The 20,059-nt window shown below is 60.2% G+C and overlaps 1 protein-coding gene across 1 annotated transcript in view; it reads right to left on the reverse strand.

The window, feature by feature from the left end:
- The window catches only part of LOC143019721 (uncharacterized), a gene marked incomplete at its 5' end in the record, with an annotated part of 42,217 nt that extends 36,761 nt beyond the window's left edge, over positions 1-5,456 (reverse strand). Inside the window, 2 exons of the mRNA XM_076175690.1 lie at positions 3,403-3,457; positions 5,373-5,456. Of these exons, the coding sequence (XP_076031805.1) occupies positions 3,403-3,457; positions 5,373-5,456 (139 nt within the window). The remainder of the gene's footprint in view (positions 1-3,402; positions 3,458-5,372) is intronic.
- Between the last annotated feature and the right edge of the window lie 14,603 nt (positions 5,457-20,059).

A 20,059-nucleotide genomic window follows, 5' to 3' on the forward strand; every position in this document is an offset into this window, starting at 1 on the left:
GGGGTGTGGGGTGGGGGTTGGGTGGGGTTGGGGGGGGGGTGGGGGGGGGGGTTGGGGGGGTTGGGTGGGGGGGGGTTGGGGGGGTGGGTGGGGGGGTTGGGGGGGGGGGGGGGGGGTGGGGTTGGGGGGGTAGGGGGGGGGGGGGGGGTGGGTGGGGTTGGGGGTTTGGGGCGGTGGGTGGGGGGGGTTGGGTTGGGGGGGGTTTGGGTGGGGGGGGGGGTTGTTTGGTTGGGGGGGTTTGGGTGGGGGGGGGTGGGGTGGGGTTGGGGGTGGGTGGGGGGGGTTGGGGGGGGGGGGTTTGGGTGGGGTTGGGTTGGGGGGGTGGGTGGGGGGGTTGGGTGGGGTGGGGGGGGGGGGGTTTGGGTGGGGGGGGGTTGGGTTGGGGGGGGGGTGGGGGGGGGTTGGGTTGGGTTGGTGGGGTTTGTGTGGGGGGGGGTTGGGTTGGGTTGGGGAGGTTTGGGTGAGGGAGGGTTGGGTTGGGTTGGGGGGGTTTGGGTGGGGGGGTTGGTGGGGTGGGGGGGGGGGGGTGGGGGGGGGTTTGGGGGGGGGGTTGGGTTGGGTTTGGGGGGTTTGGGGGGGGGGTTGGGTTGGGGGGGGGGGTTTGTGGGGGGGGGGGGGTGGGTGGGGGGTGGGGTGGGGGGGGGTTGGGAGGGGGGTTGGGTTTGGTGGGGTTGGGGGGGGGTGGGGGGGGGTTGGGTTGGGGTGGGGGGGTTTGGGTGGGGGGGGGTTGGGTTGGGGGTGTTTGGGTGGGGGGGTTGGGTTGGGTTGGGGGGGTTGGGTGGGGTTGGGTTGTGTTGGGGGGGTTTGGGTTGGGGGGTTGGGTGGGGTTTGGTTGGGTTGGGGAGGTTTGGGTGGGGGGGGGTTGGGTTGGGGGGTTTGGGTGGGGGGGTTGGGTTGGGTTGGGTTGGGGGGGTTTGGGTGGGGGGGGGTTGGTGGGGTTGGGTTGGGTTGGGTTGGGTTGGTTTGGTGGGGGGGGGTTTGGGGGGGGGGTTGGGGTGGGTTGGGGGGGTTTGGGATGGGGGTTGGGTTGGGGTTGGGTTTGGGTTGGGGGTTGGGTTGGGGGGGGTTGGGTTTGGGGGGGTTGGGTTTGGGGGGGGTGTTGGGTTTGGTTGGGTTGGGGGGGGGTGGGGGGGGTTGGGGGGGTTTGGGTGGGGGTGGGTTGGGTTGGGTTGGGGGGGTTTGGGTTGGGGGGGGTTGGGTTGGGTTGGGTTGGGGGTTTGGGTGGGGGGGTTGGGTGGGGTTGGGTTGGGTTGGTGGGGGGGGGTTTTGGGGGTTGGGTTTGGGGGGTTTGGGGTGGGGGTTGGGTTGGGTTGGGGGGGTTTGGGGTGGGGGTTGGGTTGGGGTGGGGGTTGGGTTGGGTTGGGTTGGGGGGGTTTGGGGGGGGGGTTGGGTTGGGGTGGGGGGGTTTGGGGTGGGGGTTGGGTGGTTGGGGGGGGGGTGGGGGTTGGGTTGGGGGTTGGGTGGGGGGTTGGGTAGGGTTGGGGGGGTTTGGGGTGGGGGGGGGGTTGGGTTGGGTTGGGGAGGTTGGGGTGGGGGGGAGAGGGGTTGGGTTGGGGTGGGGAGGTGTGGGGGGGGGGGGGTTGGGTTGGGTTGGGGTGGGGTGGGGGGGGGGGGTTGGGTTGGGGGGGTGGGTGGGGGGGGGGTGGGTTGGGGGGGGGGGGTTTGGGTGAGGGGGGGTTGGGTTGGGGGGGTTTGGGTGGGGGGGGGTTGGGTTGGGGTGGGTGGGGGGTTGTGTTGGGGGGGGGGGGGTGGGGTTGGGTGGGGGTGGGTTGGGTTTGGGGGGTTTGGGTGGGGGGGTTGGGTTGGGGGGGTTTGGGTGGGGGGGTGGGTTGGGTTGGGGGGGGGGTGGGGGGGGGTTGGGTTGGGTTGGGGGGGTTTGGGTGTGGGGGGGGTGGGTTGGGTTGGGGGGGTTTGGGGGGGTTGGGTTGGGTTGGGGGGGTTTGGGGAGGGTGGTTGGTTTGGGTTGGGGGGGTTGGGTGGGGGGTTGGGTTGGGGGTTGGGTGGGGGTGGGTTGGGTTGGGGAGGTTTGGGTGAGGGAGATGTGGGTTGGGTGGGGGAGGTATGGGTGGGGGGGGGTTGGGTGGGGGGGTTTGGGTGTGGGGGGGGGGTTGGGGGGGGTTGGGTGGGGGGGGGTTGGGTTGTGTTGGGGGGGTTTGGGTTGGGGGGGGTTGGGTTGGGTTGGGGAGGTTTGGGTGGGGGGGGGTTGGGTTGGGTTGTGGGGGTTTGGGTGGGGGGGTTGGGTTGGGTTGGGGGGGTTTGGGTGGGGTTGGGTTGGGGTGGGGGGGTTTGGGTGGGGGGGTTGGGTTGGGTTGGGTTGGGGGTTTGGGTGGGGGGGGGGTGGGTTGGGGGGGTTTGGGTGGGGTGGGGTGGGTTGGGGGAGGTTTGGGTGGGGGTGGGTTGGGTTGGGTTGGGGGGGTTTGGGTGGGGGGGGGGTTGGGTAGGTTGGGGTGGGTTGGTTGGTGGGGGGGGGTTTGGGATGGGGGTTGGGTTGGGTTGGGGGGGTTTGGGGTGGGGGTTGGGTTGGGGGGGTTTGGGAGGGGGTTGGGTGGGGTGGGGGTTGTGTTTGGGGGGGGGGGGGGGGGGTGGGGGGGGGTGGGGTTGGGGGGGTTGGGTGGGGGGTGGTTGGTTTGGGTTGGGGGGGTTTGGGTGGGGGGGGTTGGGGTGGGTTGGGGGGGTTTGTGTGTGGGGGCTGGGTTGGGTTAGGTGGGGGGGGGTTTGGGAGGGGTTGGGTTAGGTTGGGGAGGTTTGGGGGGGGGGTTGGGTTGGGGGGGTTTGGGGTGGGGGTTGGGTTGGGTTGGGGGGGTTTGGGGGTGGGGGTTGGGTTTGGTTGGGGGGGGGGTGGGGGTTGGGTTGGGGGAGGTTTGGGTGGGGGGGGGGTTGGGTGGGTTGGGGGGTTTTGGGTGGGGGGGGGGGGGGTTGGGATGGGTTGGGGGGGTTTGGGTGGGGGGGGGGGGGGGTTGGGTTCGGTTGGGGGGGTTTGGGTGGGGGGGGGGGGTTGGGTTGGGTTGGGGAGGTGTGGGTGGGGGGGGGGGGGTTGGTTGGGTTTGGGTGGGGTGGGGGGGGGGGGTTGGGTTGGGGGGGTTTGGGTGGGGGGGGGGGGGGTTGGGTTGGGGGGGTTTGGGTGTGGGGGGGTTGGGGTGGGTTGGGGGGGTGGTGGGGGGGGGGGGGGTTGTGTTGGGGTTGGGGGGGGTTTGGGGTTGGGGGGGGGGGGTTGGGTGGGGAGGTTTGGGTGAGGGAGATAGGGGTTGGGTTGGGTTGGGGAGGGGTTGGTGTGGGGGGGGGGGGGTTGGGTTGGGGGGTTGGGGGGGTTTGGGTGGGGGGGGGGGGGTTGGGTTGGGTTGGGTTGGGGGGGTTGGTGGGGGGGGGGGGGGGGGTTGGGTTGGGGGGGGGGGGTTTGGGTGGGGGGGGGGGGGGTTGGGTTGGGTTGGGTTGGGGAGGTTTGGGTGGGGGGGGGGTTGGGTTGGGGAGGTTTGGGTGGGGGGGGGGGGGTTGGGTTGGGGGGGGGGGGTTTGGGTGGGGGGGGGGGGGTTGGTTTGGGGGGTTTGGTGGGGGTTGGGGGGGGTTGGGTGGGGGGTGGGTTGGGGGGGGGTGGGGATGGGTTGGGTTGGGGAGGTGGGTGGGGTTAGGTTGGGGTGGGGGGGTTTGGGTGGGGGTTAGGTTGGGGGGGGGGGTTTGGGTTGGGGGGTTTGGGTTGGGGTTGGGTTGGGGAGGTTTGTTGTGGGGTTGGAGGGTGGGGGTTTGGGTGGGGGTTGGGTTGGGGGGGGTGGGGGTGGGTTGGGTTGGGGGTTTGGGTGGGGGTTGGGTTGGGTTGGGGAGGTTTGGGTGGGGGTTGGGTTGGGGAGGTTTGGGTGGGGGTTGGGTTGGGGGGTTTGGGTGGGGGTTGGGTTGGGTTGGGGAGGTGGGTGGGGTTGGGTTGGGTGGGGGGGGGGGTGGGTTGGGGGGGTTTGGGTGGGGGGGGTGGGTTGGGGGGTTGGGTGGGGGTGGGGTTGGGGGTTTGGGTGGGGGGGGGGGGTTGGGTTGGGGAGGTTTGGGTGGGGGGGGGGGGGGTTGGGTTGGGGTGGGGGTGGGTGGGGGGGGGGGGGGTGGGTTGGGGAGGTTTGGGTGAGGGAAGGAGGGGTTTGGTTGGGTTGGGGAGGTTTGGGTGAGGGAAGGAGGGGTTTGGTTGGGTTGGGGAGGTTTGGGTGAGGGAAGGAGGGGTTTGGTTGGGTTGGGGAGGTTTGGGTGGGGGGGGGGGGGGGTGGGGGGGGTTGGGGGGTGGGTGGGGGGGGGGGGGGGGTTTGGGTGGGTTGGGGGGGTTTTGGGTGGGGTTGGGGGGGGGTGGGGTGGGGTGGGGGAGGTTTGGGTGAGGGAGGGGGGTTGGGTTGGGTTGGGGGGGGTTGGGTGGGGGGGGGTGGGGTTGGGTTGGGTTGGGGAGGTTTGGGGGAGGGGTTGGGTTGGGTTGGGGAGGTTTGGGTGAGGGAGGGGTTGGGTTGGGGAGGTTTGGGTGAGGGAGGGAGGGGTTGGGTTGGGTTGGGTTGGGGAGGTTTGGGTGAGGGAGGGGTTGGGTTGGGGAGGTTTGGGTGAGGGAGTGAGGGGTTGGGTTGGGTTGGGGGGGGGGTGTGGGGGGGTTGGGTTGGGGGGGGGGTGGGGGGGGGTTGGGTTGGGTTGGGTTGGGGAGGTTTGGGTGGGGGGGGGTTGGGTTGGGTTGGGGGGGTTTGGTTGGGGGTGGGTTGGGTTGGGTTGGGGGGGGGGTGAGGGGGGGTCGGGTTGGGTTGGGGGGGTTGGGTGGGGGGGTTGGGTTGGGTTGGGGGGGGGTGAGGGGGGTTCGGTTGGGGGGGGTTGGGGTGGGGGGGGGGGGGGTGTGGGTGGGGGTGGGGTGGTTTGGGTGCGGGTGGGGTTTGTTTGGGTTGGGGAGGTTTGGGTGAGGGAGATTTGGGTTGGGTTGGGGAGGTTTGGGTGAGGGAGATTTGGGTTGGGTTGGGGAGGTTTGGGTGAGGGAGATTTGGGTTGGGTTGGGGAGGTTTGGGTGAGGGAGATTTGGGTTGGGTTGGGGAGGTTTGGGTGTGGGAGAGGTTGGGTGGGTTGGGTTGGGGTGGGGTGGGTGAGGGAGATTTGGGTTGGGTTGGGGGGGTTTGGGTGGGGGGGGGTTGGGTTGGGTTGGGGTGGGGTGGTGGGTGAGGGGGGGTGGGGTAGGGTTGGGGTTGGGGGGTTTGGGTGAGGGAGGGAGGGGTTTGGGGGTGTTGGGGGTGAGGGAGGGGGGGGTTTGGGGGGGTTGGTTTGGGGTGAGGGGGGGGGGGGTTGGGTTGGGTGGAGGGGTGACGGGGGGGGGGGTTGGGTTGGGAAGGGGGTGAGGGAGGGAGGGGTTGGGTTGGGTTGGGTTGTGGGGGGGGTGGGGGGGGGGTTGGTGGGTTAGGTTGGGAGGGTTTGGGTGAGGGGGGGGGTTTGGGTTGGGGTTGGGGGGGTTTGGGTGGGGGGGGGGGGGGTTGGGGGGGTTTGGGTGGTGAGGGAGGGGTTGGGTTGGGTTGGGGAGGTTTGGGTGAGGGAGGGAGGGGTTGGGTTGGGTTGGGGAGGTTTGGGTGAGGGAGGGAGGGGTTGGGTTGGGTTGGGGAGGTTTGGGTGAGGGAGGGAGGGGTTGGGTTGGGGAGGTTTGGGTGAGGGAGGGAGGGGTTGGGTTGGTTTGGGGGTTTGGAGGGGTTGGTTTGGGTGAGGGAGAGAGGGGTTTGGACGGGTTAGTTTGGGTGAGGGAGATAGGGGTTGGGTTGGGTTGGGGAGGTTTGGGTGAGGGAGATTTGGGTTGGGTTGGGGAGGTTTGGGTGAGGGAGATTTGGGTTGGGTTGGGGAGGTTTGGGTGAGGGAGAGAGGGGTTGGGTTGGGTTGGGGAGGTTTGGGTGAGGGAGAGAGGGGTTGGGTTGGGTTGGGGAGGTTTGGGTGAGGGAGAGAGGGGTTGGGTTGGGTTGGGGAGGTTTGGGTGAGGGAGAGAGGGGTGGGGTTGGGTTGGGGTGAGGGGGGGAGGGGTTTGGGGGGGTTGGTTTGGGTGAGGGGGGGGGGTTTAGAGGGGTTGGTTTGGAGGTGTTTGTTTGGATGGGGGAGGGGTTTGGAGGGGTTGGTTTGGGGGTGTTGGGTTGGGGGGGTTTGGGTGGGGGGGGGTTGGTTGGGGGAGGTTTGGGTGAGGGAGGGTTGGGTTGGGTTGGGTTGGGGAGGTTTGGGTGGGGGGGGGGGGTTGGGTGGGGTTGGGTTGGGTTGGTTTGGGTGAGGGAGGGGTTGGGTTTGGGGAGGTTTGGGTGAGGGAGATAGGGGTTGGGGAGGTTTGGGTGAGGGATGGGGAGGTTTGGGTGAGGGGGGGAGGGGTTTGGAGGGGTTTGGGGGGGAGGGAGGGGTTTGGGTGAGGGGGGGGGCTGTTTGGAGGGGGGGGGGGGTTTGGGTGGGGGAGGGGGGGGTTTTGGAGGGGTTTGGGTGAGGGTGGAAGGGGTTTGGGGTGAGGGAGGGGGGGGGTTTTGGTGAGGGAGGGAGTGGTTTTGGTGAGGGGGGGGGGTGTTTGGAGGGGTTTGGGTGAATGAGGGGGGGGTTTGGGTGGGGGGGGAGGAGTTTGGGTGAGGGGGGGGAGGGGGGTTTGGAGGGGTTTGGGTGAGGGGGGGGGGTTTGGAGGGGGGGTGAGGGGGGGGGAGTTTGGAGGGGTTTGGGTGAGGGGGGGAGGGGTTTGGAGGGGTTTTTGTGAGGGGGGGAGGGGTTTGGAGGGGTTTGGCTGAGGGAGGGAGGGGTTTGGGTGAGGGAGGGAGGGAGGGAGGGAGGGATGGAGGGAGGGGTTTGGGTGAGGGAGGGAGGGGTTTGGGGGAGGGAGGGAGGGGTTTGAGGGAGGGAGGGGGGGGTTGAGGGAGGGAGGGGATTGGATGGGTTAGGAGGGTTTTGGTGAGGAGGGGTATGGGTGAGGAGGGGTATGGGTGAGGAGGGGTATGGGTGAGGGAGGGGTTTGGAGGGGTTTGGGTGAGGGTGGGGATTGGGTGAGGGAGGGTCTTGGAGGGGTTTGGGTGAGGGAGGGGTTTGGAGGGGTTTGGGTGAGGGAGGGGTTTGGGAAGGGGTTTGGGCGAGGGAGGGGTTTGGGTGAGGGAGGGGTTAGGGGTTTTGGTGAGGTTGTGGATTTCCCCCCAAATCCCATGGGGTACCCCCTTGGAGATTTCTTTTATTTTGGGCCATTTTAGTCACCTCCACCGATTTACCCGCTACGACACCCACAGGTCCGGGGCGGCCTGGGATGCCCTGCAGTGCAATGGCACACTAATCAGGCATACGGTATCCCTGCCACAGGCATAAACGTCAAAAGGCCCAAATTTGGACGGCTCTCACCGCCACACCCTAGGTCTCACGATTGTGCTGCATACGCTGCCTACGCTCTACTTGTGGCGCAAGTTTTCACCCAGTATTCACTTATGGGCCTGTGGCACCCATACCGTATCCCTGAGTGGTGTCAAATTGGACTCCACGGCAGCCCTGGACGCCCTCGACCTGTGGGTGATATGGCAGGTAAATCGGAGCAGGTGACAATAATGACCCAAAATCCAAAAAATCTCAAAGGAGAAACCATATGAATTTTGCCCAAAATCCGAAGGTGACCGATTTGATCCAAACTTGCCTCACAGGTAGAGAGTCGGACAAAGTACAAAGCAAGGTAGACATGAACAGCCTTAGCCCAAGGGCGTGGCGGTGGCACCCCTCCAAACTTGGGCCTTTTTACCCAGTATTCCCCTAAGGGCCGTATCCCTGAGTTGTGTCATATTGGACTCCACTGGAGACCTGGACGCCCTCAACCTGTGGGTGATATGGCGGGTAAATCGGAGCAGGTGACAAAAATGACTCAAAATCCAAAAAATCTCAAATGAATTTTGCCCAAAATCCGAAGGTGACCGATTTGGTCCAAACTTGCCTCACAGGTAGAAAGTCGGACAAAGTACAAAGCAAGGTAGACATGAACAGCCTTAGCCCAAGGGTGTGGCGGTGGCACCCCTCCAAACTTGGGCCTTTTCACCCAGTATTCACTTATGGGCTTGTGGCACCCATACCGTATCCCTGAGTGGTGTCAAATTGGACTCCACGGCATTCCTGGACGCCCTCGAACTGTGGGTGATATGGCGGGTAAATCGGAGCAGGTGACAAAAATGACCCATAATCCAAAAAATCTCAAAGGAGAAACCATATGAATTTTGCCCAAAATCCGAGGGTGGCCGATTTGTTCCAAACTTACCTCACAGGTAGACAGTCGGACAAGGTACAAAGCAACACATAAACAGCCTTAGCCCAAGGGCGTGGCGCTGGCACCCCTCCAAACTTGGGCTTTTTCACCCAGTATTCACTTTTGGTCGTGTGGCACCCATACCGTATCCCTGAGTGGTGTCAAATTGGACTCCACGGCAGTCCTGGACGCCCTCGACCTGTGGGTGATATGGCGGGTAAATCGGAGCAGGTGACAAAAATGACCCAAAATCAAAAAAATCTCAAAGGAGAAACCATATGAATTTTGCCCAAAATCCGAAAGTGACCGATTTGATCCAAACTTGCCTCACAGGTAGAGAGTCGGACAAAGTACAAAGCAAGGGAGACATATATTGCCTTAGCCCAAGGGCGTGGCGGTGGCACTCCTCCAAACTTAGGCTTTTTCACCCAGTATTCACTTATAGGTGTGTGGCACCCATACCGTATCGCTGAGTGGTGTCAAATTGGACTCCACGGCAGCCCTGGACGCCCTCGACCTGTGGGTGATATGGCGGGTAAATCGGAGCAGGTGACAAAAATGACCCAAAATCCAAAAAATCTCAAAGGAGAAACCATATGAATTTTGCCCAAAATCCGAAGGTGACCGATTTGGTCCAAACTTGCCTCACAGGTAGACAGTCGGACAAAGTACAAAGCAAGGTAGACATGAACAGCCTTAGCCCAAGGGCGTGGCGGTGGCACCCCTCCAAACTTGGGCCTTTTCACCCAGTATTCACTTATGGGCCTGTGGCACCCATACCGTATCCCTGAGTGGTGTCAAATTGGACTCCACGGCAGCCCTGGACGCCCTCGACCTGTGGGTGATATGGCGGGTAAATCGGAGCAGGTGACCATAATGACCCAAAATCCAAAAAATCTCAAAGGATTTTGCCCAAAATCCGAAGGTGACCGATTTGGTCCAAACTTGCCTCACAGGTAGAGAGTCGGACAAAGTACAAAATAAGGTAAACATGAACAGCCTTAGCCCAAGAGCGTGGCGGTGATACCCCTCTAAACATGGGCCTTTTCATCCAGTATTCACTTATGGGCCTGTGGCACCCATACCGTATCCCTGAGTGGTGTCAAATTGGACTCCACGGCAGCCCTGGACGCCCTCGACCTGTGGGTGATATGGCGGGTAAATCTGAGTAGGTGACAAGAATGACCCAAAATCCAAAAAAGCTCAAAGGAGAAACCATACGAATTTTACCCTAAATGCGAAGGTGACCGATTTGGTCCAAACTTGCCTCACAGGTAGAGAGTCGGACAAAGTACAAAGCAAGGTAGACATGAACAGCCTTAGCCCAAGGGCGTGGCGGTGGCACCCCTCCAAACTTGGGCCTTTTCACCCAGTATTCACTTATGGGCCTGTGGCACCCATACCGTATCCCTGAGTGGTGTCAAATTGGACTCCACAGCAGTCGTGGACGCCCTCGACCTGTGAGTGATATGGCGGGTAAATCTGAGCAGGTGACAAAAATGACCCAAAATCCAAAAAAGCTCAAAGGAGAAACCATATGAATTTTGCCCAAAATCCGAAGGTCACCGATTTGGTCCAAACCTGCCTCACAGGTAGAGAGTCGGACAAAGTACAAAGCAAGGGAGACATGAACAGCCTTAGCCAAAGGGCGTTGCGGTGGCACCCCTCCAAACTTGGGCCATTTCACCCAGTATTCACTTATGGGCCTGTGGCACCCATACCGTATCCCTGATTGGTGTCAAATTGGACTCCACGGCAGTCCTGGACGCCCTCGACATGTGGGTGATATGGCGGGTAAATAGGAGCAGGGGACAAAAATGACCCAAAATCTAAAGAAGCTCAAAGGAGAAACCATATGAATTTTGTCCAAAATCCGAAGGTGACCGATTTGGTCCAAACTTGCCTCACAGGTAGAGAGTCGGACAAAGTACAAATCAAGGGAGACATGAACAGCCTTAGACCAAGGGCGTGGCGGTGGCACCCCTCCAAACTTGGGCCTTTTCACCCAGTAATCACTTGTGGGCCTGTGGCACCCATACCGTATCCATGAGTGGTGTCAAATTGGACTCCACGGCAGCCCTGGACGCCCTCGACCTGTGGGTGATATGGCGGATAAATCGGAGCAGGTGACAAAAGTGACCCAAAATCCAAAAAATCTCAAAGGAGAAACCATATGAATTTTGTCCAAAATCTTAAGGTGACCGATTTGGTCCAAACTTACTTCACAGGTAGAGAGTCGGACAAAGTACAAAGCAAGGGAGACATGAACAGCCTTAGCCCAAGGGCGTGGCGGTGGCACCCCTCCAAACTTGGGCCTTTTCACCCAGTATTCACTTATGGGCCTGTGGCACCCATACCGTATCCCTGAGTGGTGTCAAATTGGACTCCACGGCAGCCCTGGACGCACTCGACCTGTGGGTGATATGGCGGGTAAATCGGAGCAGGTGACAAAAGTGACCCAAAATCCAAAAAATCTCAAAGGAGAAACCATATGAATTTTGTCCAAAATCTTAAGGTGACCGATTTGGTCCAAACTTACTTCACAGGTAGAGAGTCGGACAAAGTACAAAGCAAGGTAGACATGAACAGCCTTAGCTCAAGGGTGTGGCGGTGGCACCCCTAAAAACGTGGGCCTTTTCACCCAGTAATCACTTATGGGCCTGTGGCACCCATACCGTATCCCTGAGTGGTGTCAAATTAGACTCCATGGCAGCCCTGGACGCACTCGACCTGTGGGTGATATGACGGGTAAATCTGAGAAGGTGACCGAAATGACCCAGAAACTTACAACTAGAATGGATTCTGAAGTGATGAAAACATCTTTAGACACTCGGAAACCAATAGATAGCTCAAATACTGCTCTTAATAGTCATAGAATCTTTTATCTAAAATATGTCTCTCTTGATAAGAGTTATACACACTTATATGAAAAGTTCTATCATTTTGGACAAATTAAAGAGATCAGGGTTAAACTAACTGACAACTTTAAAGCTTGGCTAGTCTGGATCTCGTGTCTTTCTAATCAGGGTTTGGGAGAGGGAGGGAGGGAGGGAGGGGTTTGGGGAGGGGTTTGGAAGAGGGAGGAGTTTTGGGTGAGGGAGGGAGGGAGGGAGGGGTTTGGGAGAGGGGTTTGGGAGAGGGAGGGAGGGGTTTGGGAGAGGAGGGAGGGAGGGTTTGGGAGAAGGGAGGAGGGGTTTGGGAGAGGGAGGGAGGGGTTTGAGAGAGGGAGGGGTTTGAGGGAGGGAGGGGGGGTTTGAGGGAGGGAGGGAGGGAGGGGTTTTAGGGAGAGAGGGGTTTGCGAGAGTGAGAGAGGGAGGGGTTTAGGAGAGGGAGGGAGGGAGGGGTTTGGGAGAGGGAGGGAGGGAGGTGTTTGGGGAGGGGTTTGGGAGAGAGAGGGAGAGAGGAGTTTCGGGAGGGGTTTGGGGAGGGGTTTGGGAGAGGGAGGGAAGGGTTTGGGAGAGGGAGGGAGGGTTTGGGAGAGAGAGGGGGTTTGGGAGCGGGAGGGAGGGGTTTGGGAGAGGGAGGGAGGGGTTTGGGAGAGGGAGGGAGGGGTTTGGGAGAGGGAGGGAGAGATGTGGGAGAGGGAGGGAGAGATGTGGGAGAGGTAGAGGGAGGGGTTTTGGGAGAGGGAGGGAGGGGTTTTGGGAGAGGGAGGGAGGGGTTTTGGGAGAGGGAGGGGTTTGGGGAGGGGTGTGGGAGAGGGAGGGAGGGGTTTAGGAGAGTGAGAGAGGGAGGGGTTTAGGGGAGGGGTTTGGGGAGGGGTTTGGGTGAGGGAGGGGTTTAGGGAGGGGTTTGGGAGGGAGGGGTTCTGGGGGAGTGAGGGACGGGTCCTGGGGGAGTGAGGGAGGGGTCCTGGGGGAGTGAGGGAGGGGTTTGGGGGAGTGAGGGAGGGGTTTGGGGGAGTGAAGGAGGGGTTTTGGGAGGGGTTTGGGAGAGGGAGGGAGGGGTTTTGGGTGAGGGAGTGAGGGGTTTTGGGTGAGGGAGTGAGGGGTTCCGGGGGAGTGATGGAGGGATTTGGGGGAGTGAGGGAGGAGTTTTGGGGAGTGAAGGAGGGGTTTGGGAGAGGGAGAAAGGTGGGGAGGGGTTTGGAAGAGAGAGGGAGTGAGGATCTGTAGAGGTGTTTGTGAGAGGGAGGGAGAGGTTTGGGGAGGGGTATGGTTTGTGGAGGTTTTTGAGAGAAGGAAGGAGAGGTTTGGGGAGGGGGAGGGGAGAGGGAGGGAGGGGTTTGGTAGGGGTTAGGAGGGGAGGGGTATGGTAGAAGGGGGAGGGAGGGGTTTGGGAGGGGTTGGGAGGGGAGGGGTATGGGAGAGGGAGGGAGGGAGGGGATTGGGAGGGGTTGGGAGGGGAGGGGTAATGTACTGTTGGCTTGAGCAGCGTCTAAATGGACCCAAGAGCATCCCTGACCGCCCTCGACCTGTGGGTGATATGGTGGGTAAATCGGAGCAGGTGACCAAAATGAGTTTCGCCGAAAATCCGACGGTTGGCGATTTGGCTCAAAGCTGCCTCACAGGTAGACACACCGGATGGCGAGGGAGACGCGAGGAGACAGGGTCGAAGGGCATGGTGTTGGGCGCCCCTCCAAATTTGGACCTTTTAACCCACTTTTCTCTTATGGATCTTTGGTGCCTGAGCGGTGCCCAAGTGGACTCCACAGCAGCTCTGGCCCTCCTCGATCTATGGATGAGATGGTGGGTACATCGGAGCAGGTGACCAAAATGATCCAAATTCGAAAAAGAAAAAATCAAAGGGGAGGGGTTTTGGGAGGGGTTTGGGAGAGGGAGGGAGGGGTTTGGGGAGGGGTTTGGGAGAGGAAGGGAGGGGTTTGGGGAGGGGCTTGTCGTAAACTTACCCCACAGGGAGAGAGTCCACGGCAAGGCAGACCCGAGGAGCCTAGGCACATGGACGTGGAGGTGGCTCCCCTCTAAATTTGGGCCTATTCACACAATTTTTCACTTTTGGGCCTCTGACGCCTGTACCGTTGGCCTGAGTCGTGTCAAAGTGGACTCCACAAAATCCCTGGTCCTCCTCGACCTGTGGATGAGATTGTGAGTAAATCGGAGTAGGTGACCAAAATTAACCAAAATCGAAAAAAAAATCTTAAAGGGGTTCGTGAGTTATGCCGAAAATGCAAAGGCCACCGATTTGGCCCAAAGTTACACGGCGAGGTAGACACAATGAGACTAGGACCAAGGTGGATTAGGTTAAGTTATATTAGACTAAGTTACTTTAGGTTAGGTTAAGTTAATTGAGGCTGAGGATAGGTTGGGTAAGGTTAAATTGGGTTAGGTTGTGTTAGGTTAGTTTAGGACAAGTTATATTATGTTAGGATAAGTTACATGCATATACCAAATGTTTTTGTTTTTTCTTTATAAGGGAGATAACCAAAAAACGAAGGCATAAAAAAACACTCCCACCCATTCCATCCCTAACATACTCCACTCCACTCCACCCTCTTCCCTCCCTCTTATCTTGGCACCACCTGGATGACGGGTCATCCCTGCATCTCGCCCACCGTCCTGTGGCAGAACCAGTGTCGCAAGACACAGCAAGGCCGCTTCATTAAATCGGCGACCCCCCTCTCCATCCCCTCATGCAGAAAAGAAGACGAGGAGAAATCCCTTCGGGCTGCGTCAATTTATTTCTCACACATACTCCCTCACCCCCCATCCCTCACCCACTCCCCCTCATGCATCACAGCATCATCCATACACAACCATTCTCCATTCACCCCTATCTTCTGTCCTCTCCCGTCCTTCCTCAACAAACATTCTCCTCTTTCTCAATGGGCCTTTTACCCCATCCATCCATCTCATCCTAAGTCGACCCTTCATGTTCACTCCTTCCACCTCTGCCTTCCAAACCTCTTTTACTAGTCTTTCTTCACTCATTCTTTCCATGTGTCCAAACTATCCCTACCTCCCGACTCCCTTTCCACCCCCGTTCTCCTCACCTCCTCATTTCTCACTCTATCCAGCCTAGTAACCCCTATCATACTTCTCAGGCACCACATCTCAAACACAAATTCCTCCTCTCTTCCTCTCTTATGTTCCATGTTTCTGCCACATACAGTGCTGTCGGCACAATCACTCCTTCATACAATCTCCTCTTAGCATCCATTCCCAAATATCTAGTTCTCATTACGTCCGTCTGTTCTTCCTTGTAACTTTTTGTGGAATAGATGACGCACAGATCAGAGAGATCTGGTTTGAAAGACGTGTCTTCTGTTCGTCATTACACTGCACAGCACATATCGATCTATCTATGCAGCTACATATCTATCTATCTATCCCTGCATCTCCTATTGAGGAGGAGACGGAAAATATCCCCAATATAGACAGCGAGAAGGAAGAGCATTTGGCCTTTATGGAGTGGGAAAGATTGTAATAAAGTGGACAGAGGATCGGTGTGGAAGTTAATGAAAATATGCGTGATAGGGGGAAAGGCTCATAAAGACTAAGAAATATGTACGCCCTCCCAAAATGTATCAACACACAGGCTTATTGATAAAATATGATACGGTTGACGAAGCCCTTTGAAAAGTCATTTTGTAGGCTGACATTGTATCGGTAGGCTTAGTTTCATAGGATTGTCACTTACGAATAATCATTTATTCATTATCGCGTACAAGATTAAACAAATTGGTAACTCTAAATTACTGAAACCCTTGTGCGCGCACACACACACACACACACACACACACACACACACACACACACACACACACACACACACTATATATATATGTGTGTGTGTGTGTGTGTGTGTGTGTGTGTGTGTGTGTGTGTGTGTGTGTGTGTGTGTGTGTGTGTGTTGTGTATGAGATAGAAAGATAAGACACGGGTCCCTCGGTCTTCCTATTCCACCTTCCTCAAACCTGTCACAATGTCTCAACATATATATGTACTTTCCGAAAGCTAGAAAGCTTAAGAAAGAAATTAATTTCTAATGAATTTGCTGTCGTTTTCAACAGAATATGCTTAAAAGAGAATCTCCTGCCACGCTTCACGAATATATATATACATATACATATACATATATATATGTATATTCTAGAAGCTCAATCTGTCTTAAGCATACACTGTATGTGTGTGTGTGAGTGTGTGTGTGTGTGTGTGTGTGAGTGAGTGAGTGTGAAATCAAACCCAGCCGCTGGAAAGCTTCGATCCGGGGTCCCTCAAACTACGAGCTCCACGCGCTACCGATGCACCACACACAAGGCGCCAAGAGAGCCGTAACTTGATATGACCTTACACCACGAGTTGTAAGCGGCTGCAATCTGTGGTCCAATATCTTCCGTCCCACAGAGTTCCCGACGCCATCAGCGAGGTGCAGTAGCTTATGACCAAGGATTTTATTCGTTGTAAACGATCATGAAACAGGGAAGTCTTTCAAATCATCGAGCGCGATGCTCCGATCCGGCGTCCCTCGCCTTACGAATGATTTGGGCATGTCAAGAGAATGGAGTAAGATAGGCAAACACAGGAAATGTAGCGTTTTCGTCTTATGTAAATATGAACACCCAGACCTCTTAGACTGTGTAGCCTCTTTGATGGAACTCGTTCCACATTCTACCCAGCGTTTTTTTTTTCTTCTTCTTTTTTTTATCTCAAATCACCAAATTCAAAAGTTTTAATGGTCACTATCAGCTTTGTGTTCCCTTTTTTACTGATAGTCTCTCTGAACTACCATTCAAATTTGCTAGAGAGAGAGAGAGAGGGGGGGAGAAAGAGAGGGAGGAGGGAGTGGCGGGGAGAGAGTGGGGGGGGAGAAATAGTGGGGGAGAGGAGAGAGGGGGGAGAGAGGGGGAAGAGAGAGGGAGGGTTAAAGAGACAATGCGGAGAGAGAGAGGGGGGTGAAAGAGAGAGGGGGTGAAAGAGAGGGAGGGGAGAGAGAGAGGGAGGGGAGAGAGAGAGGGAGGGGGGAGAGAGGGAGGGAGGGGGGAGAGAGAGAGAAAGAGATGGGGAGAGAGAGAGGGAGGGGGGAGAGAGAGGGAGGGGGGAGAGAGAGAGGGAGGGGGAGAGAGAGGGAGGGGGAGAGGGAGGGGGGAGAGAGGGAGGGGGGAGAGAGGGAGAGAGGGAGGGGGAAGAGAGGGAGGGGGGAGAGAGAGGGAGGGGGGAGAGAGGGAGGGAGAGAGAGGGAGAGGGAGGTGGGAGAGGGAGTGGGAGAGAGGGAGGGGGAGAGAGGGAGGGGGGAGAGAGGGACAGAGGGAGGGGGAGAGAGGGAGGAAGAGAGAGAGAGAGGGAGGGGGAGAAAGTGATGGAGGGAAAGGGGAAGGAGGGAGGGGGGAAAGAGGGAGGGGGAGAAAGGGAGAGAGTGAAGGGGGAGAGAGGGAGAGGGGAGAAAGGGAGAGATGGAGGGGGAGAAAGGAGAGGGGAGAGAGGAAGGGGGGGAGAGGGAGGGGGAGAGCGGGAGACAGGGAGGGGGCAAAGAGGCAGAGAAGGAGGGGGAGAGAGGGAGAGAGGGAGGGGGAGAGAGGGAGGGGGGAGAGAGGGAGAGAGAGGGGGGGGGAGAGAGGGAGGGGGGAGAGGGAGGGGGAGAGAGGGAGAGAGGGAGAGAGGGAGAGGGGAGAGAGGGAGAGGGAGAGGGGAGGAGAGAGGGAGCGAGGGAGGGGGGGAGCGAGGGAGGGGGGAGTGAGGGAGGGGGGACAGAGGGAGGGGGGAGAGATGGAGGTGGGAGAGAAGTAGGGGGAGAGAGGGAGAGTGGGGGAGCGAGGGAGGGAAGGAGGGGGAGAGAGGGAGGGGGAGAGAGGGAGAGAGGGAGGGGGAGAGAGGGAGGGGGAGAGAGGGAGGGGGAGAGAGGGAGGAAGAGAGAGGGAGAAAGAGAGGGGGAGAGAGGAAGGGGGGAGAGAGGGAGGGGGGAGAGGGGGAGAGAGGAAGAAGGGAGAGAGGGAGGGGGGAAAGAGGGAGAGAGGGAAGGGGGAGAGAGGGAGGAGGGAGAGAGGGAGGGGGAGCGAGGGAGAGAGGGAGGGGGAGAGAGGGAGGGAGAGAGAGGGAGGGGGGACAGATGGAGGAGGGAGAGAGGGAGGGGGGAGAAAGGGACGGGGAGAGAGAGGGAGAGAGAGGGGGGAGAGGGGAGGGGGAGAGAGGGAGGGGGGAGAGAGGGAGGGGGAGAGAGGGAGGGGGAGAGAGGGAGGGGGATAGAGGGAGAGGGGAGAAAGGGAGAGAGGGAGTGGGGAGAGAGGGAGAGACGGAGGGGGGAGAGAGGGAGAGAGGGAAGGGGAGAGAGGGAGGGGGAGAGAGGGGAAAGAGGGAGGGGGAGAGAAAGGGAGAGAGGGAGGGGGGAGAGGGGGAGAGAGGGAGGGGGGAGAGGGGGAGAAAGGGAGAGAGGGAGGGGGGAGAGAGGGAGGGGGGAGGAAGAGGGGGAGAGAGGGAGGGGGAGAGAGAGAGGGGGGAGAGAGGGAGGGAGAGAGGGAGGGGGGAGTGGGAGGGTGAGAGGGAGGGGGAGAGAGGGAGGGAGCGAGGGGGAGGGAAGGGGGGAGTGGGAGAGATGGAGGGGGAGAGATGGAGTGGGGAGAGAGGGTGGGGGAGAGAGGGAGGGGGAGAGAGGGAGGGGGAGAGAGGGAGGGGGAGAAAGGGAGAGGGGAGAGAGGGAGGGGGAGAGAGTGAGAGAGGGAGGGGGGAGAGAGGGAGAGGGAGAGAGGGATGGGGAGAGAGGGAGAGAGGGAGGGGGAGAGAGGGAGAGAGAGAGGGTCGGAGAGAGGGAGAGTGGGAGGGGGAGAGAGGGAGAGAGGGGAGGGGGAGAGGGAGAAGGGAGGGGGGAGAGGGGGGGAGAGGGAGGGGGAGAGAGTGAGGAGAGGGAGGGGAGAGAGGGAGGGGGGAGAGAGGAGAGGAGGAGAGATGGAGGGAGAGAGGGAGAGAGGGAGGGGGAAGAGAGGGAGAGAGGGAGAGAAGCAGGGGGGAGACAGGGAGAGAGGGTGGGGGAGAGAGGGAGGAGGGAGAGAGGAAGGGGGAGCGAGGGAGAGAGAGAGGGGGAGAGAGGGAGAGAGGGAGGGGGGAGAGGGAGGGGGGAGAGGGAGGGGGAAGAGAGGGAGAGAGGGAGGGGGGAGAGAGGGAGGGGGAGAGAGGGAGAGAAGGAGGTGGGAGAGAGGGAGAGAGGGTGGGGGGAGAGAGGGAGGAGGGAGAGAGAGGAGAGAGGGAGCGAGGGAGAGGGGAGAGGGGGAGAGAGGGAGGGGGGAGGGAGGGGGAGGGAGGGGGGAGAGGGAGGGAGGGAGGGGGGAGGGAGGGGAGAGAGGAAGGGGGAGAGAGGGAGGGGGAGAGAGGAAGGGGGAGAGAGGGAGGGGGAGAGAGGGAGAGAGGGAGAGAGGGAGGGGGAGAGAGGGAGAGAGGGAGGGGGAGAGAGGGAGAGAGGGAGGGGGAGTGAGGGAGAGAGGGAGGGGGAGAGAGGGAGGGGGAGAGAGGGAGAGAGGGAGGGGGAGAAAGGGAGAGAGGGAGGGGGAGAGAAAGAGGGGGGAGAGGGGGAGAGAGGGAGGGGGAGAGGGGGGGAAAGGGAGGGGGGGAAAGGGAGGGGGAGAGGGAGGGGGGAGAGGTAGGGGGAGAGGAGATGGGGAGGGGAGAGGGGAGGGGGAGATGGAGTGGGTAGAGAGGGGGGAGAGAGAGAAGGGGAGAGAGGGGGAGAGAGAGAAGGGGAGAGAGAAGGGGAGAGCGAGTGAGAGAAGGGGAGAGAAGGGGAGGAGAGAGAGAAGGGGAGAGAGGGGGAGAGAGAGAAGGGGAGAGTGAGAAGGGGAGAGAGAGAGAAGGGGAAAGAGGGGGGAGAGAGAAGGGGAGGGGGGAGAGAGAGAAGGGGAGAGAGGGAGGAGAGAGAAGGGGAGAGAGGGGGAGAGAGAGAAGGGGAGAGAGGGGAGAGAGAGAAGGGGAGAGAGGGGGGAGAGAGAGAGAAGGGGAGAGAGGGGGAGAGAGAGAGAAGGGGAGAGAGAGAGAGAAGGGGAGAGAGGGGGGGAGAGAGAGAAGGGGAGAGAGGGGGGAGAGAGAGAGAGAAGGGGAGAGAGGGGGGAGAGAGAGAGAAGGGGAGAGAGGGGGAGAGAGAAGGGGAGAGAGGGGGAGAGAGAAGGGGAGAGAGAGGGAGAGAAGGATAGAGAGAGGGGGAGAGAGAGATAGCAGGGGAGCGAGGGTGGAGAGAGAGAGAAGGGGAGAGAGGCAGAGAGAGAAGGGGAGAGAGGGGAGAGAGAGAGAGAGAGAGAGAGAGGGGGTGAGAGGGGGAGAGAGAGAAGGTGAGAGAGGGGGGAGAGAGAGAAGGGGAGAGAGGGGAGAGAGAGAGAGAAGGGGAGAGAAGGGGAGAGAGGGGGCAGACAGAGAGAACGGGAGAGAGGGGAGAGAGAGAGGGGGAGAGAGGAGGGAGAGAGAGAGAGAGGGGAGAGAGGGGGAGAGAGAGAGAAGGGGAGAGAGGGTGGAGAGAGAGAGAAGGGGAGAGGGGGGAGAGAGAGAAGGGGAGAGAGGGGAGAGAGAGAGAGAGAGAGGGGGGTGAGAGGGGGAGAGAGAGAAGGGGAGAGAGGGGGAGAGAGAGAAGGGGAGAGAGGGGAGAGAGAGAGAAGGGGAGAGAGGGGGAGAGAGAGAGAAGGGGAGAGAGGGGGGAGAGAGAGAGAGAGAAGGGGTGAGAGGGGGAGAGAGAGAGAATGTGAGAGAGGGGGAGAGAGAGGGGGAGAGAGGGGGAGAGAGAGAGAGAAGGGGAGAGAGGGGGAGAGAGAGAGAAGGGGAGAGAGGGGGAGAGAGAGAGAGAAGGGGAGAGAGGTGGGAGAGAGAGAGAAGGGGAGAGAGGGGGAGAGAGAGAGAGAAGGGGAGAGAGGGGAGAGAGAGAAGGGGAGAGAGGGGGGAGAGAGAGAAGGGGAGAGAGAGAAGGGGAGAGAGGGGGAGAGAGAGAAGG

The sequence above is a fragment of the Oratosquilla oratoria genome, chromosome 38, assembly GCF_046742065.1.
Source record: "Oratosquilla oratoria isolate Oo_2021 chromosome 38, ASM4674206v1, whole genome shotgun sequence".
Taxonomy (NCBI): Eukaryota; Metazoa; Arthropoda; class Malacostraca; order Stomatopoda; family Squillidae; genus Oratosquilla; species Oratosquilla oratoria.